Raw genomic sequence first — 19,145 nt, 5'->3', positions numbered from 1 at the left:
AATACCACAAAGGTGCTTTTCTCTAATTTAATTTTGAAAACAATGGGGTGGTGGAAATGATTTAGCAAATAAATTTGTTTTCCTTTTATTTTTTTAAAATCATCTCATTTTCACAATTTCTAAATATTGTTTGAAGAGCATTTTACGCCATCGGTCTCGCGACAGCAAAGGCAAGCTACAAATTTAGTGCGCTGGTTGGTAAGATCACATTACCATGAGCAGTTGTTGATGGCGATCGAAGCGTACCATGTCGATAAACCAATTCCTCTGGAAAACACAGCTCTTTTATATAAAAGATACTCTGGAGCCATATTAAATATTGATTTATATATGAAGACATATGAATGGTAAATGTAACACGTGTATAAAGTGATCACTTAACCTCCCTTTGATACGTCTTAAGCCCTTTAAATATTCTTCCGTATTCTTCTTTATCTATGTTGAGATGTCAAAAAGTGTTAAAATAGCTCCCATGTCGAGAAAACCCACACTTGGAAATAATTATTTGGACAGAAAATATTGTGAATTAAAATAAATTTCAGTATCATCCGCATAGCAGTGAGACCACAATCCATATAACTTTATTACATTTTCTACATCTTTTAAACAAATTAGGGTTTAACAAATCAGAATTGCAAAATCTTGAGCTTATAATTTAGTGAATTGTTTACATCCTTAACGAGGGCCGCTCGTTGGGAGTCGAGATTTAAGTTTGAGTAGTCGTAAGTTGGGAAACGGTGTATTCTGTTCTAAAGTTAAATCTTTTACCTACGTACTCGTATGTTGAAACCTCTAAGCACGCTCATGCACTCAAATTACGGTAAGCTTACAAAGCTTCATTCAAATTCGTTGCCGGATTGTTGTACAGTAAAACGTCGATATAACGGACCTCTATTAAACGGAATTCTTCGGGCTAAATATAAACAGAATTAAAATTCCTGATAAAATTATGCATGCTTAAATTCAAGTGTCGCCGCACGTAAACAATTTTTAGCGGTCATGATAATCACGCCATAGTGATAATCAAGTCATGATAATCAAGCACTAGTTTTTGAGACAAAATGCCGTCCTGATCCGTAGACTGCACCTAGCCGAAGCAACTACGACACTACCAAAAGTGAAGTTAACAGCGGTAAGATCACATCTCGACGATCAAATAACATTTATTGACTATTCGTCAGATAATGAAATTCAACTACACTATACGAATAGTTGAATTTCATTATCTGTGTCCGAAAAATGATGTTATCAGTGGTAAGATCACACATCGACGATCTAATAACAATTAGTGACTTTCAATCAGATAACGAACTTCAACTATACAACGCATTTTTGTAATTTAAAAAAGTTAAATATAAAAAAACAGCAAACTTCAAAAGTGCAAGCAAAACTTGATTTCTTTTTCAAAACAGGATTACCGAAAGCAAGCGCGTCGATATCAAACAGCAACGTCACTTCATGACGATTCCGAAGACAATAGATTTGTTTTTGTGTTTTGTACTGTTTATTTATACCTAAATACCGTGTAAATCTTGTTATATTTTTTAACTATTTTTATATGACGGACTTTTTGGTTTTAACGGACAGTCCTTCCTCCAATTAGTCCGTTATATCGAAGCTTTACTGTACATCCCCCACATAATGCAAATTTGTTATTCCCGGCTTACGCAATGCAATTCTAGTTGAAGTGGTTCTTCTCGTTATGAGGAGTATGTACACATTCTGTACAACAAACATACTTAAGTATTATACACGGTGTTCCTTAGGGAATGATTAAAAAATATATTGCGCCAATCTTACCCAATCATTTTTCATTTCACTTTTACTTGGTAAATATCACTATTTCTTAAAATCTAATGCGGTGTTAGGAAATGATGCGGAATGTATCGAAATACGTGTCACGATAGATTTTAAGAAATAATGGTATTTCACTATTTTTTTTCATTCGAACCCTTATCCGCACCCCAATGGTGCAAAGGACACTGCATCATATAAACGCAGTGTTATCTTGATCGTTAACACACGAAGGAAAGGTGATCAGCCCTTCGCTTCAGGTACCAGTCCAGGGTAATATTGAATAACAGAGAAAATATCACTTATATTTATTAGACCCACCTCTTGGAATCGAACCTGGGACCTCCAGAACGGTAGCCGAGCGCGCTGACTATTGCACTACGGAGGCGGACAAATAGTGGTATTTACAAGGGAAAATTAAATTAAAAATGCATAGATATAACCACCAAGTGACGAATACTCTAGCCACTAGACTACTGAGGCAGACAATATTTTATTTTATGTTATATTTTATTTCGTATATTAAAAGCATTGTTTAGCAACTTTGGGGAAACATCGCGTTAATTCTACATCAGAATTAAAGAACATCTAAGGTGCTTCAATAATTGAATTTTCTAATCACCTTATATCTGAAGACCATAATTTTAATAAATCAACTTGTAAATAAAACTGGTATTTGTTTAGATAATCTAGAAAAAATAGAGATAACTAAAACCATTAATAAAGACTTAACTTATCAAACACATTTAACTACAAGTCCACTTTTAAAAATATTCCCATTGTGATTCATTTGTCTTCTTTCTCTCGTTCAAAATTTTATTTTCGTATAAACGTCAGACCGTAACAATTCCGTTTACACCCCGTTTGACCTGATGGTGGAAGTCATGAAGTAGTGTTTTTTTAATAGTGTTATTACACAAAGTGTACGATGAATGATAAGGCGAGTGTTAGACTTTATTTCCATTATGGTAGAATATGGTAAAGAAACATCAAAGCGGTAAATTGAATGTTTCTATGCAACAGCTTGTTTATATACATTGTTTAAGGGATATTATTAAATTTGCCTTCTATACAATCCTCTTCAGACGATGTCTAGTCTGCCGCCAGTCGCCACGGATCCTCCTTACACCCTCAATGGGATGCAATTACTGAACCATCGTCTGCATCAGACTATAGGTACACATATAATATATACGTAAATATATATATTTATATATATATATATATATATATATATATATATATATATATATATATATATATATATAAATATAACGTGGTAATATTTTTCTTCGTAAAGTGGGTGTATAATAATAAAATAAACAATGTGTTGCTTTGTAATTAAAGTTTATTTTTAATTTATCTTTATAATATTTTTCTATCTATCTATCTGATTCTGACAGTTCAGAATATTATATTTTTTTCTATCTGATGTCTTTTGTTTTGTTCAGTGCGACTGTTCATCTGGTGGTAGAACTGTTTTATATAGGTACTAAGTTACTTAAGTTTTATTACATATATATATATATATATATATATATATATATATATATATATATATATATATATATATATATATATATATATATATATATATATACATATATATATATATATATATATATATATATATATATATATATATATATATACATATATATATATATATACATATATATATATGAATATATATATATATATATATATATATATATATATATATATATATATATATATATATATATATATATATATATATATATATATATATATATATATATATATTTATATGTATGAGTTCTAAAAAATTGATGAGTGTGATGGTCAATAATGGGTACAATAGTAAATGTTACAATGTTACACTTGTAGAAAGTAATACGTAACCAGTCTATGACAAGTCACCTACTATATAAATACAAAGGCATCCATATATATCTAATGACTTTACTTTTATGTATTAAATGTTAAATCAAAAACTTATTTTTTGAGTATACTAAGTTGTATTTTTTTAAAAACACATAAAATTTAATTTTGTGAGAATTTTTTCGCCTAGTTATGGCATTTTCAAACGAACATGCTATAACTGGGCGAAACAATGGCTACAAAATTGAATTTGATGTGTTTTTTTAAGAATAAAATACAACAAAGTAGACTAAAAAAATCAGTGTTTGATTAAACATTTAATACATAAATTAAATCGAGTTCCATAAATTAAACCCTAAATCTATAAAAAAGCTTTGACTTTTATTGTTTGTAATATATTTTTTTCATTGGTTTGTTTCAGGACAGTCATAGACGTATTTCAAATTGAAAAAAAAAGCGTTGGACTTCAATCAGTGGTGATTGCGGTCAAGTTGAGAGTGTGGTGGTGTCGTTCGGTGGCATGGCTCCGTGCTGAGGAGCGGCAGTGGTAGAGTGGCAGAGTGGTAGAGCGGTGGAGTGGTAGTGGCAGGTCGTGGGGTCATGTGGTCCACCAAGAACAAGGCGGCGGACGCGGGGAGCAGAGATCAGGAGGAGATGGAGGTGAAGGTAGTGTTGGTGGGGGATTCACACAGCGGGAAGACGTCGCTAGTGCAGAGATTCATCTCGGATAACTTCAATGATGTAAGTCTATTTTAATTTTATATATAGTCTTTTTATTTTCACACAAAATTTTGTACACACTGATATTTCCCCATACAAAACGCAGTAGAAGGTGTTGTCAAACGACTGTTTCAGATTCACCCATATATTATTTCAATTAAAAACTAATTAAATTTCAATAAAATATAATTGATTCATTTAAAAACTTATAAATTTGTTGTAAGGTTGTGGTCCTGTCGTTAGTGTCGCGGACTCTTAAGTCAGAGTTTCTGGGTTTGAACTCAATCTACCACAATTAGATACATATTTTCAATAGTGAGTCGCTTAGGCTCACAGAAATACAAAGTATGAAATTTAAGTATTTTTGTAAATAATAAGAAGAAAAATACTTCTAAAGAGAAAGTTAAAGCACTTAACAGGTGACTAACCGTCACGCTGCTTTCCACAAAAGTACGCAGAGAGAATAGAACGGAACACCACTGTCCATGCAAACAATGTTCTTCTCTTCCACGTTCGTGCATCTTATCACACCTACTCGCCGATTATTCCGACTCTTGACCCGACTACGCCCAAGTATTTGAACTACCTCTAGTCTTCCTCTGCTTCTATTACCAATGACCTTCCCTTCATGTTCTCTCTTTACTCATTCGATTCACATTTAATTTTGTTGTTTAAAATCCATTTTAATTGTCTGGCCTGTTTTAATTTGAATTTTTTTTAAATTTCTTAAGTTAGCTAATATTACAACTAGTATAAACTTTTATTTACTTTTAATTTACATCATCCATATTTATATTTATTTCTCCTTAGAGTAAACAAAACATTCATTTTTAAATTCTTTCAGACTCTTTTCATTCTTCATACATTCAGGCATCTCATCATATATTTTCAAACCCTTATACATTAAACAATTTTGCGACCCGGTTTTTTTCAACAATGGCAGTCTTATTTTATCATTATTTCTAGAAATATGTTCATGACAATTTTCGTTTAAAACTATTTTATCCTTAAAATATTTTGGTAATTTATCGTAAAAAAATATGTATAAAGATCAGCATATTAAATTACAGTATCTTTCTATAGAAAACCAGTTTAGTATATTATTTTATTTATGTATATTTTTTTTCTTAAGAACTATTCTTATCGCTTTATTTTGTATAATTTCTTATTTATTTAAATTTCCTTCATTTACTAAAAATAATATTTTTACTAATTGATTCGGCAGTCACTTTGTGGTAAAATCTATCCATTTTTAATTAATGTTTTACTTAGTAAATACCATAGTGGTATTTACTAAGTAAAAAAATATTTAAAAAATGATATTGTTGAGCAGTAATCTATATGTGAAATAATGATTGTTATATAAAAATGAGTTCTGAAGTATCTTTATCTAATTTATTCCTTAATCTACTAAGAAAGAAAAAAAAAATTGATATAATTTTTATAAACATGTTTAAATTTGCATTTAAGGTTCATTTTGAATCCAATATTATACCCAAATATTTAATTTCGTTAACTTTTTCCATAGTTTCATCATATATATATATATATATATATATATATATATATATATATATATATATATATATATATATATATATATACATATGTATATATATATATGTATATATATATATATACATATATATATATACATATGTATATATATATATATATATATATATATATATATATATATATATATATATACATATATATATATATACATATGTATATATATATATATATAAATATATATATATATATATATATATATATATATATATATATATATATATATATATATATATATATATATATATATATATATATATATATATATATATATATATATATATATATATATATATATATATATATATATATATATATATATATATATATATATATATATATATATATATATATATATATATAAATGTACATTCATCCTTGGGTTTGGGTTTCTTCTTTCTAATTCCATGCAATTAGTTTTTCCAACGTTAAGTTTAAGTTTGTTAATTTTAAGCCACTCTGATATGCTGTTTAAGTCCTCATTTAATTTGTTAGAATTAGCTTTGATTGAACGCAAGTTATGTTTAAAGATTAGGAAAAAAGTTTGCACGATGTGATATTGCACGTTTTATTTTAAGACACACAATACCATCATGAAATCCAATATCTCTGCTCATAACTCCCGTACATCTCAATAAAGTTTTGTAGCGGAGTCATCAATACAATATCGCACTCGTAAATATTATTCAATAAACGAATAGAGTCAAGAAAACAAACATTACAGGGTGATGGTTGGATGAAGGAGATGAAAAATATTACGTGGTCAAGTATTGATTTTCCGCGTCGCAAATAAATAAAAAAAACTCCAGCCTTTAGATAAAATATGACCAATATTTTATTGCATTTTTAGTTTGTATTCTATTTTATTTGGGAATTTAACAGAACAGTTTATCAAGTCATTCATATATTTATTGATTTGGCGTTTAATTTGTAGAACTCCATTTTAATTTATGTATTAATTTTAAATCAAACACAGATTTTTTGAGTCTACTAAGTTTTATTTTAGTAACAAAAACACATAAAAAATTATATTGTGACAATTGTTTCGCCTTGTTAGGGCATTATCAAACGAAAATTCGTTTGATAATGCCCTAACAAGGCGAAACAATTGTCACAATATAATTTTTACGTGTTTTTGTTAATAAAATAAAACTTAGTAGACTCAAAAATCTGTGTTTGATTTAAAATTAATACATAAACCATTCATATATCGTTGTCGTACAGGAGAAAGTGACCAACTGACAGAACGTAAAATGTTCAGGAGGGCCATTTAAGTCACTTTTGCTTGGCAAGAAAATAAACATCAATGCAATTAGTAATTTTTAACAAGTCAATATATTATACTTCCAAGTATGAAATTCTTTTGGATTTTTTTTCAGGGCAATATAAAGCTAGTAAAATATCAAATAATCAATGATCACGTTTTTGTAAAAAAAAATGCACTTGGTCACTTTCTCCTGTATGACTACAATATACGAGTAGTATGTACATATACTAGTATTACAAAATAAGTTGAATTCTTTTTCTTCAAACCCTTATTCGCACCCAATGGTCCATAGGCCACTGCATCGTATTGACGCAGTGTTATCTTGCTAGCTACATACATGAAGGCAAGATGATCACTCCTGCGCCAGTCGAGGGTAATATTAAATAAATATTCGATATTAAAATCACTGATATTTATTTTCATTCCCCCTGAGAGTCGAACTCGGGACATCCAGCACGGTAGCTAAACACGCTTAAATATAAACCACATAAAAAAATTAAATAATGTTTTCAGGCTTTTCCCAGTACGTAAAAACAGTCCGGTGTTGGTATCTTGCATACAGATAAAAGGGTTCCAGTTATATAAAAGCTTTTCTTAATACAACATAGATGGCTGTTGTGTACTGTGTCATGAGATTGATAAATATATCTGGCAGTTGAGTTAAAAAAATGAGTAGTGTGGTTGTCAATCGTGGCTAGAATTTTGAATGTTGCACGCGTGTAAAGTGATCACTTAACCAGCCTATGACAGGTCATAAGCCCTATAAAAACCCACACTTCCATATTTTTCATCTGTGTTGAGATTTCAAAATGTAATTTTTTTTAAAGTTTCAATTTGATATTTTTTACTTGCATACCTTTTGGGAAGGGTGTCATATTTAAAGCTGGCAATTAAAGTGTCACCATTACAAAATTTGGTCCACACCGTTTTTCCATTAAGCATTAAATCAAACTGCGTAAGAGCCTTTCTGCGCAACGAACAGCTGAAATAATACAAACATCTCCCGAAAATTGTGTTTTATTCTATTTTTTATTCCTCTTTGATGCTAGAGAGTGGAACTGAAAACCTGAAAATATACGTGAAAATACCGAGTATACTGGCTGATAAAAATACAACCGTTAAGTGTTGGACTGAAGATCTCAAAACGTATTTTTAAAATGTTTCTTATGCAAAATAGTTTGAAAATGTTGAATAAATGTTGTTTAGATTAATACAACGATATATATATATATATATATATATATATATATATATATATATATATATATATATATATATATATATATATATATATATATATATATATATATATATATGTATATATATATATATATATATATATATATATATATAAATATATATATATATATACATATATATATACAATATATATATATATATATATATATATATATATATATATATATATATATATATATATATATATATATATATATATATATATATATATAAGGGTTTAAAAATGAATGATGATATGCCTGAATGTATGAATAATGAAAAGAGTGTGAAAGAATTTATAATGAAATGTTTTGTGTAATGTAAGAAGATGTTAATACATGTATATGAGATATGATGTAAAGTGAGTACAATTAATAGTGTGTATTCTCTCTGCTTACCCCTGCTGAGAAGCGGCATCATAGTAAGTTAGTAACATGAAGAAATATTCTGATAATGGTTATATTGAATGCTTATTTACAATTCATCCTGATGAAATGAGCGTATCTTTGGTTGAATTTCAAGAAATAACATGAAGTGTTGTATAAGGTATAAGCAAAGGATTAATATAGTATGATTTATTCACGCCCAAAAGATAAGTGAATTATATATTATATTATCCAGCAAGGAACGAAACGTCAGTGTAACAACGGGACGCCATATTGCGTTCCCCTTAATATAGCCTTATATCACGATCTGGGAGATTTATCTCGCCAAATTGTAACACTTTTTCTATCAGAGAAAAACGTTATCCTTCCAAAAGTCGGGCTACTTTCCCGTTCGCTGAAAGAAATATTGTGATTATTGAAACGCTTGTACTGACGCAGTTTTTCAGGAGGTTTTTCGTCCTGAAACATTTGTCATCGAGAAAGAAATTCACTGTTGTACGGGATATGGGTTTATTAATGACATATTGATGACAACAACTCTACTCAAAGTCTGGCAAACGCATTCTAGATATATCTATCCTAAAACCACTTACTTAGAGCGACCTAGAAATACTTATTTATATTTAATAAACCAAAGTCAAAGTGTTGTACATAAATTAACTGGTATAATAATAATAAAAATGAAAATGATATTTTCTGGCGTTTTTCATGTATGTTATTATAATCCAGGATTCGGACCTCACATACTACATAATATAAGAGTTTCTGCTTGAAAAAAAGCTTCTTTACATCTCACCAATAGATGTCTCTAGTGAATTTCTAGTGATTCAAGAACAAGGTTTCTAAATTGGTTCAAATATACAGAACTTCCAAGAATTAGAGTAGTGTGGTGTTACACGTGTGTAAAATGATCACTTAAACCAGTCTATGACGGTCGTCAGCCCCGTAAATGCCTAGACTTTCATATTCTTCTTCATCTTTGATGAGATGTCAAAAATAATATGAAATTACTAGCGAGTTATATAAGTGATCATCTTCCACCATATTACGTATAGTACATACAAACGTCAAGATACCGTCAAAATACTTGATTGACAACATTTGATTGTGTCCAAATACTAGTTCACAAATCTGCATTTTCTTCATTAAGGAGTCGTTTTCATATTTTTTGACATCTCAACATATATGAAAAAATACGAAACAAATCAGGCGTTTTCCTGTATGAAGTTTTAAAATAATCTGGAGTTGGCTCTTGCATACATTTCAATCCAACACAGATGGCTGCTGGGAACTCATATGTACTGTGTCATGAATTTGATCATATATCTCGGAACTTCGAACTATTTTTAAAACTTCTAAATATAAAGGGTCTCTGTCGAATACAAGCTTTTCTCATTCCAACATAGGTGGCTGTATTGAACTTATATGTACTGTGTCATGAGAATGATCAATACATCTAGGAGTTTCGAAAATTTGAGCACTGTGATAGCAATTGTTTTTGTATAAAAAACAACAAAAATTGTATTAAATGATTTATATCACGAACATTCTGTGTACGTTACATAATTCAGTCCGACTTGGCCGACCCTGTATAAAGTGCGGATCGAATAAGACCCTCGGGACTAAACTGAAAGACTGGCTTTGCAAGAGGCAATAGAAATACTTGTTTTTTCCTTATTTCTTCAAATGTTCCCATACAAAGGGCCCCACCCAAGATTCACTCTGCCGGGAAAATCCCTTTTTACCTTCGTTTTCCCTCAGAAAACATTTCTACAAATGTTTATTGAGACATCGCGGCGTATCAGAGTTTCCCGTACGGCGCCCATCCAGCGCCAGCGCTGCCTCATGCGGCCCTGGACCGTTCCCATTTTTCGGGCGTTTGGTTCTTCATCCCTTCCGTGCCGGATCTGCTTACTTTATATAATTTATCATTATTTCTTAACTCAAACGGAATTTATTTATTTATTCACCCACCACGCGAGTACGTGATATCCTTAATTTTGCGCAGAGAAAATTCTGAAATATTGCATTGAAAGTTAGTGATGGAGAAATATTAGCGATAATGTATTTTACCTGTAATAATTTTGCAAACGAACTAAATAACTGACCTTCACGCCGCTTCTCCGCAGAGGTAACCAGAAATAAAATGACGCCACACAAATCTGTGCTATACATCGTCCAGCATAATATAACTCATGTTGGTTGTTTTAAATCATTTTTTTTATAACTAACTAACTAACTAACTAACCATCACGCTGCTTCCCCGCAGGGGTAGGCAGAGAGAATCGAACGCCACACCACTCTGTATTTGCAAACATTCTTTGCCTCTTCTACATTCATGCATCTCCTCATTCATACCCGACGATTAATTCAAGAAAATATGTTGCTTATAGCATTGACTATGATACAAAATTTCTAACAAACTAACAATCACGCTGCTTCCCTACAAGGGTAGGCAGAGAGAATAGAATTCCATACCACTCTGTCTTTGCAAACATTCTTGGCCTCTTCCACATTCATGCATCTCTTCATACATACCTGTCAATTATTTCGATTAACGACTCGACTGCTTTCAATTACTCGACATACCTAATCATGCCAAGTTTTCCTCGGTTTCCTTTGCTCCTTTTCTCAGCTACCAATAAAATGGTTTTACCGATCTTTCTACTTGTCCAACCATCTCAACACACCTTTTTTTTTATACATAATGCATATCTCAGTTTTGCACTATTTTACTATTCGAACATCTGTCATAGGTTGTTTTGCTGTATGAAGTTTTTTTTTTAATTATCTTTTTGTATCATGCCATTTTTACTGTAAAGATTTTAGCGAATTAAAATAATTGTTTATTTTAATATCTGACAAACACTGATCATATTGTTACTTTAAAATAAATAAATAAATAAATAAATAAATATATATATATATATATATATATATATATATATATATATATATATATATATATATATATATATATATATATATATATATATATATATATATATATATATATATGTACTCGTAAATGAATACATACACAAAAATATGAATTCATAATAAATCATTTTAGAAAAAGCCTTTGAATTTGGCAAACCCCTTTGCGTACGAAACATCTCGTTTAATAATTACTCGAGGCGTTTGTGCGGAGCTGCCCACGGAAACTTTTTTGCCGGAAATAAACTGTAAGGACTCGCGCAAGAGGACTGCTTTCTTTATCAAGGAAATCTTATTAAACTCGTAATCCTGTAGCCTTTATGTCGTATAACGGATTCGGCCCTGGAGGAAATACGAGCGGTACCTACCCTTAGTCCTTGGGCTAGGAATTTATTTATGGCAGCACAGACGTTTATTGTAACATAAATACGCAAGGGTTGTTACAATCCTCTGGATCAAATCAGACTCTAGACTTGTCGGAATTTTAAACAAAGCCAACTAAAAAATATTACCAGTATTGTAAAGTAATAAAATCTGTTTAATTATTCTTTCCAATCATTTCTGTGTTTTTGCCAAGAATTTTCACTCATAAAATAAACCAACTTTAAACATCAAGAGTAAACCCACTCAAGTATATTTCAAAGTCACTTCAAAATACAAAAACAACAAATCCTTATCAACACCCTAGTGGTGCAAAGGGCACTGAATCATATAAACGCAGTATCCGTTTTTTTTTTCATCATATAAAATTTCAATATTCGTTGGTAAATATCCTCATATTTTTCCCTTAATTTTTTCACATATAAATGTGTGTTTGTATTTTTATGAATTTGTTTTACCGTACTTTCCTCGCCCATTCGTTCCACATGCCCAAACCATCTCAACACGCCTTTCTCAATTTTATCGATAATGCTTATCTTACCTTTGCATTCTTTCCTTGTTTCACCATTAGAACACCATCATCATAATCGTCATCATCCATCGCTTTGCCGCACATTTGTCTGAGGGATCGCAATTTCGATTGCATTTAGTCTACATTCATTTTTCTTTTGCCAACTCCATGGTATAATTTTTAAGTTTGGTAAAAATAAACGCTCTCAATTTTTATGGGAAAGACTTTTACAGGTATTTCACTGCAAATGGAACGGCTTACAAATCAAACTGTACATTTAGCGAATCGAATTGAACGTTATATCGTACGAGTATTTTATAAAAAAAGATTGAATTAATAAAAATATTTTCCTGTTAGTATTATATATACAGTCAGTTTGAATACCTGCCTACATTTTTTATACTTAAGACTAGCAAGTGCGTTAGTCGTCAAGTTGGCAAGCCTGCGCGGCGCGCTGTCATAGTCTGTGCGCGCGATGTGTACTCTAGTTTTCAAACAAGTTTTTCAATACTAAGTACTTTAAATCATACTTTGAATTTTTTTGACCTGTAACATTTTTTTATAAAATCTAATATAGCGTCCAATTTGTTTTGAAAACGTCCACTTTTATTTGTTAGACGTTCAATTTGAGATTTAAAACGTCAATTTTTAAGTGGAGACCTTTTGTTATAAAATAAAATAAAACATCCAATTTGTTTTGTAAAACGTCCAATTCAATTTAAAAGGCGTTCAGTTTGTTTTGTAAAATGTTTAATTTGAAGTCAAAAACCTGTATCTCTGCGATCGGGCACAATTATATTGAAAGAATATTTTCCTGGATTTCTAAGGATAAAATTCAATTTCTATGGAGCGGGTAGTAATCGTATATTCTCTATGCTCCGCAATAAAAGTAGGCGATAAATTACCCACCTCAGGTTTAACTATTGTCTTCAATGGCCAATATTGTCCCATTTTTAAGGGTGGGGAAAGGGGAAGTACCATTTAAGGGATGGCCATCAAGGGTGGAAAAGCCTTTGCCGGATGGTTTCAATTTGTATTAAAATGGAGATTGAAAACGAAAACGAGATTCTATGTAAGGTCGATAATGTGATCATATATTTTAAATAAATAACCCGTCTTTGAATCCTCATATTGATGATTATAATGCGTTATATATCTGATATTGTTGTGGTTTTAAAGATCAATAAAGATCAATTAATCGGTGAATAAAATTTCTGAAAATAAACCCAATCCAAACATGTTTCATTAATTTCATAAAAGCACATGAATCAAAACTTTTTGTGAAATTTGTTAACATTTGAAGCATCAACTTTTTAATTATACGTTTTATAACTTTGTTTCAAATGAATATACGAGTAGACGTATCTCATTTTAATTCAGATTTGATTTTTCAATGCTTTTTTTTCATAAAAAAGATCTTGCAACTCACTTCACATCAAGCTTTTAATTTTAAAAATTAATATGCATAAATCATTGAAATATTCATTAGAGTACAATATTTAATCATTTTAACGATTATAAAAATAAATATTGTAATTACGCACAAACATTGTTTCGTCTCACTGATTTTGAAAATTTAAAAAATATGTCAATGAAAAAATCTGCCGGAACGCCGTTCCGCCTTTAAAAAAAGCGCTTTGTATTTCTATAATTTATGAATTTATAAACTGCTCTGCCGAAACAAGGAGCGACAGAGAAAAATCAACATTAATTTTAAGGGAAACTTATAATGTCGTTTCTTTATTTTTTCCAAGCAACACAAGTATTTTATCTACTATTATAAAAGTATTTTTTAAATTTGTAACAGTAATTTGAGAATAAATGTATTATAAATTTGTGAGTAGGTTTTTGAACACGAGATTTACATGGAGATATTGTTACTTACCTATGTATCTGTACGAATTTAAATGATGAGAACATTTCCTCAGGAGAAGCCGGACTGTTGACTATCGTCAACAAGCCTTCAGTTCAATTAGAGGATAGTTCGGCATTTTGTGTCCTAGCTTGGTTTATGGTACCATTGTCATTCACTATTTTTATCATATCGCTCACTCCTTTCAAGAACGTCATAAATCAAAAAACAAGATTTTTCAGGAGAACGTTTTTAATGTTTAAAAATATAGCACAATGTATTAAAAATAAATATAAAGCCAGTTATTGAATTTTTAACTGTGCAACAGATCTTTTAAGGTAAAACCTGAAGACTTTTCTCCATTTGAAAAATATTTGTATATTTAAAAAAATAATTAAACAATACCCTTTCTTCAAAATGCAAAAACAACATTTTCTGCCCTGTAGTGGGTAAATATTAAGTTAAAAATATGCCGCTTTTGCTAAAATATAGTACATTTTCTGGGCAATCCGAAAACATGCACAACTAAAAATTGTCGATTTTTGATTTATGACGTTCTTGAAAGGAGTTAGCGATATGTGTTACCACCTCTCATGAGAGTTCATCAAGAAATCTCACGAGAGGTGGTTAGCTCCTTGATTTCTGACATTCTTAGCGCGTTTTTTTATATGGCTTATTTCATGGCAACTAAACGTTTTATTCACTGCACTACAAAGGCAAAACAAACGTAAACCATGAACGTTTTAAAGAGGTCGATACCAAAACGCAAAAAGGCAACCAGAAAGGAGATATTCGTTCTTCCGTAAAAGGGAGCAAGCCCGTTGCCAAAGAGGGTATTCAGTATTCCAGAAAAAGCGGCAAGTCCACAGCTGAAAAGAGAAGAAGTACCTACCGCCATTCTAATATGGAAATTCTCAGGTTGAGAAAATATTGAGCGGAAAGGGTTGATAACAGTTGACTGATACTCCGAACTAGAGGGGTTAACGTCAGACACTCAATTTTATGAACGCGAAATGTTCCCATCAATATAATGTTCGTGTCGCGCTGGAGAGTGAAACGGGAACAAGTGCGAATATGTGTCGTTTAAATTGTTAGCCTAAATATGTTTTTTTTTGACATCTCGTATACATAGATAAAGATTTTTTTTTTTAAAAGATTTGTACTGATATTTCTTGGTGGATGATGTCGGTTACTTTTGTCTGTCTAGTTACACCAGTCTGATGATGTCAGTTACGACGAAACCCGGTTGCTGGTCAAATAAAATTAATGTGGATAAAATTACATACTTGTTATTTTTTATTTTCTTTTTTTATAACCCTTATCCGCACCTAATGGTGCGTAGGGCACTGCATCAGATTGACGCAGTGTTATCTTGATCATTACTTACATGACGGCAAGGTGATCACTCTTGCGCTTCAGGAACCAGTCCAGGGTAATATTAAATAAATATTACAGTGTTAAATCACTAATCTTTATTTTCACCTCCCCCCCTGGGAATTGAACCCGGGACCTCCAGCACGGTAGCTAAACACGCTGACCATTACACCACGGAGGCGGACTAATTGTTATTTTACTATAGAAAAATATAAGTCTGTGTATTTAGACCAAAGGCCCTATAGTAAAAATAATCCGGGGTTCGGGTATTGCATACATCCAAATAAAATGGTCTCTGCTAAATAAAAGCTTTCTCAACTCAGCATAGATGCCTGTTGTGAACTCATTTGTACTGTGCCATGAGAAAATTTGAGTGGTGTGGTCTACGTTGAGATGTCAAAAAAAAAGTTGAAAATAGCTTCGACGTGGAAAGAGCCCAGATTTGTGAACAACTATTTAGATACTCAAAATGTGTAAAATAAGTTGTCAAAATGTAAGGTGCATAAAATTTAAATCATCATGTTTTCAGGCGTCTCCCAGTATGTTAAAATAATCCGGGGTTCGGATCTTTCATACATCTAAAAAGGGTGTTGACATCACCAATGAATCATGCTCTCGTTTCAGTGAAATTGCCACTCAAAATCGTGCGTGCAGTACCATACGCGGTGAGATGTTAAAAAAAAATAACCCCAAAGTGGAAAAAAAACTTTATTTGAGAACAAGTATTTAGACACATTCAAAATACTGTGATTTTTTTTCTATGAATCTTGCTTACATTTTAGTGATATGACACCTTATATGCCGAATCAATTAATGAAATTGTCAATTTAACACTTAGGTCCTTTGCGCTTTCAAACGTCCATATATTAACCATCGCCTTTCTTCCAAGTTGTATATTTCGACTTTGGCACGTTTTATCAGTGAAACAAGTGCTAATACAAGACAATGGCGTACTTTGATTGGAAAATGAACTGGAAAGAACGCCTTCTTGAGTTGGCATAATGTGAAGTGAAACATTCAAATATATATTTTGAAGTTGGAGAATGATAGTGATTGATTTTATACACTTTCTTCGAACCCCTTATCAGCACCCGATGGTGCATAGGGAACTGCATCATATAAACGCAGTGTCATCTTAATCGTTATCACATGAAGGAAAGGCGATCAGACTTCCAAGCGTGCTGACCATTCTACTTGACCGCTTTCAAGTTTTCGACATACCTGATCGTTGCAAGTTTTTCTCGCTCTTCCTCTGCTCCTTTTTCCTACTACATTCGCCTCAAAGATTTATTTTACCGTTCTTTCCTCTCTCGTTCGTTCCACGTGTCCAAACCTTCCCAACATACCTGTGTTAATTTTATCGATAATGCTTATCTCAGCTTTGCATTCCTTTCTTATTTCACCATTCGAATATCTTGAAACGTTATTTTGCCACACATTCGTGATTGATGTATTTCTATTTTGTTTATTGTTTCGGCATTAACTTTGTGGTAAGACATGTTACAATGATTAAAGAAAACACCTCTCTTTTTACCACTTGAGTGGTAAAAAACGAAGTGTTTTCTTTAATCATTGATGTATTTCTACATTATTTTATAATATTATTTCATTCGTAATTGATGTTTTATTTACATTATTGTATTATTACATTCGTCATTGATGTAATTCTTAATTGATGTATTATACATACGTGGTCACTTTACTACGGCTACGTTCGCATACTTTTTGACCATTTTTGTATTTTCAAAAGAAACGAACAAATTCGTGACACGTGGCGTCTAAATGGAAACGTTGAATCGAGAAATCGTTTTGCCGCTTCATTGAGTATCCATTCCAGTTCCCGAATAAACTGTCCAACATATCCGCCAACTGACAAGTGCAGTGTAATGCACACAACACGGGCGCGCAGTGTGGGGCGGTGCAACTTACAACCGCATTCATAGAATCTAACCCTTAGGTCACCAGGACATTTTTATGCTTGGATGGTCCACTAGAGATTGTTTTAGATGGATATTGCATTTATTAATTTCCTTGCTTATTATGAACAAGGTTTAACCCTTTCCGGTCCCCCAGTATAAAAAAAATCTAGGTAGACAGTTATATTCCAATTGGGAAAAAGTATTTTCTCCTCTGCTCCACATACTGTTGTAATAGATACTAGTGACAATAATGTAAGCTTGGAATTTAAATAAATAATACTTATGATGAAAACAATGACGAATAACATCCGACATAGGACTTAAGAGGAAAAAATCGATGTCGAATGAGATTCGACATTGGAACAGTAAGGGTTAAAGATCATTATAGAAGATCTATAAACCCTGTTTATAATGACAGAAGATAAAACTGGGCAAGGAGAACCAAACGGCTGAGCTGCCAAGAAGAAAAGGACTGAGCTAGGCGGCTTTTGGCAAGCTCAAACAGATTCTGCAAAATAAGGAGATTCTAACCTGTCTAAAAAGAAAAGTGTACGATTCATGAATACTGTCAGTCAACACATATAGCTCACTCCTTTCAACAACGTCATATATCAAAAATCGTCAATTTTTAATTGTTCATGTTTTCGGAATGCCCAGAAAATGTACTATGTATATCCCAGCAAAAGGGGCATATTTTTAACTTAATATTTACCCGCTACAGGGCAGAAAGTGTTGTTTTGCATTTTGAATAAAAGGTATTATTTAATTATTTTTTTAAAAATACCCTAAATAAAAATATTTTTCAAATGGAGAAAAAAACTTCAGGTTTTACCCAAAAAGATTTGTTGCACAGTAAAAAGTTCAAAAAGTGGCTTGATATTTATTTTTACTACATTTCATCATATTCTTAAATTTAAAAAACGATCTCCTAAAAAATCAAGTTTTTTGATATATGACGTTGTTGAAAATAGTCAGCGATATGCACTAGAGACTATGGCTCTGACAAAGAGAAATGCAACCGACCGGAGGAAATGGAAAGAAGGGGAGGAGGCCTATATCCAGCAGTGGAAGACAGAGGGCTGAAGAAGAAGAAGAAGAAGATAAATCATTAAGTGGATTTTTGTTTATTCTTACTACACCCTGTATATTATTTTTTGACATCTCATCAAAGATGAAGAAGAATATGGAAGTCTGGGTATTTACGGGGCTTACGACCGTCATAGGCTGGTTTAAGTGATCACTTTACACACGTGTAACATTCACCAATTCTACCCATTATTGACAACCACACTACTCAAATTCTTGGAAGTTCTATATATATGAACCA

The 19,145-nt window shown here is 31.4% G+C and overlaps 1 protein-coding gene across 1 annotated transcript in view; it reads left to right on the top strand.

Annotated features, from left to right (window-relative positions):
* Positions 1–4,078: 4,078 nt before the first annotated feature.
* LOC148310009 (ras-like GTP-binding protein rhoA) overlaps positions 4,079–19,145 on the top strand; it is a 184,644-nt gene continuing 169,577 nt past the window's right edge. Inside the window, exon 1 of the mRNA XM_088259171.1 lies at positions 4,079–4,398. Coding sequence (XP_088115297.1) covers positions 4,258–4,398 — 141 coding nt within the window. The 5' untranslated portion in view covers positions 4,079–4,257. The remainder of the gene's footprint in view (positions 4,399–19,145) is intronic.

The sequence above is a fragment of the Brachycentrus maculatus genome, unplaced genomic scaffold (assembly GCF_059751285.1).
Source record: "Brachycentrus maculatus isolate JH-2025_06_01 unplaced genomic scaffold, ASM5975128v1 h1tg000113l, whole genome shotgun sequence".
NCBI lineage: Eukaryota > Metazoa > Arthropoda > Insecta > Trichoptera > Brachycentridae > Brachycentrus > Brachycentrus maculatus.
This window is presented reverse-complemented; position numbering and strand designations above follow the sequence as displayed.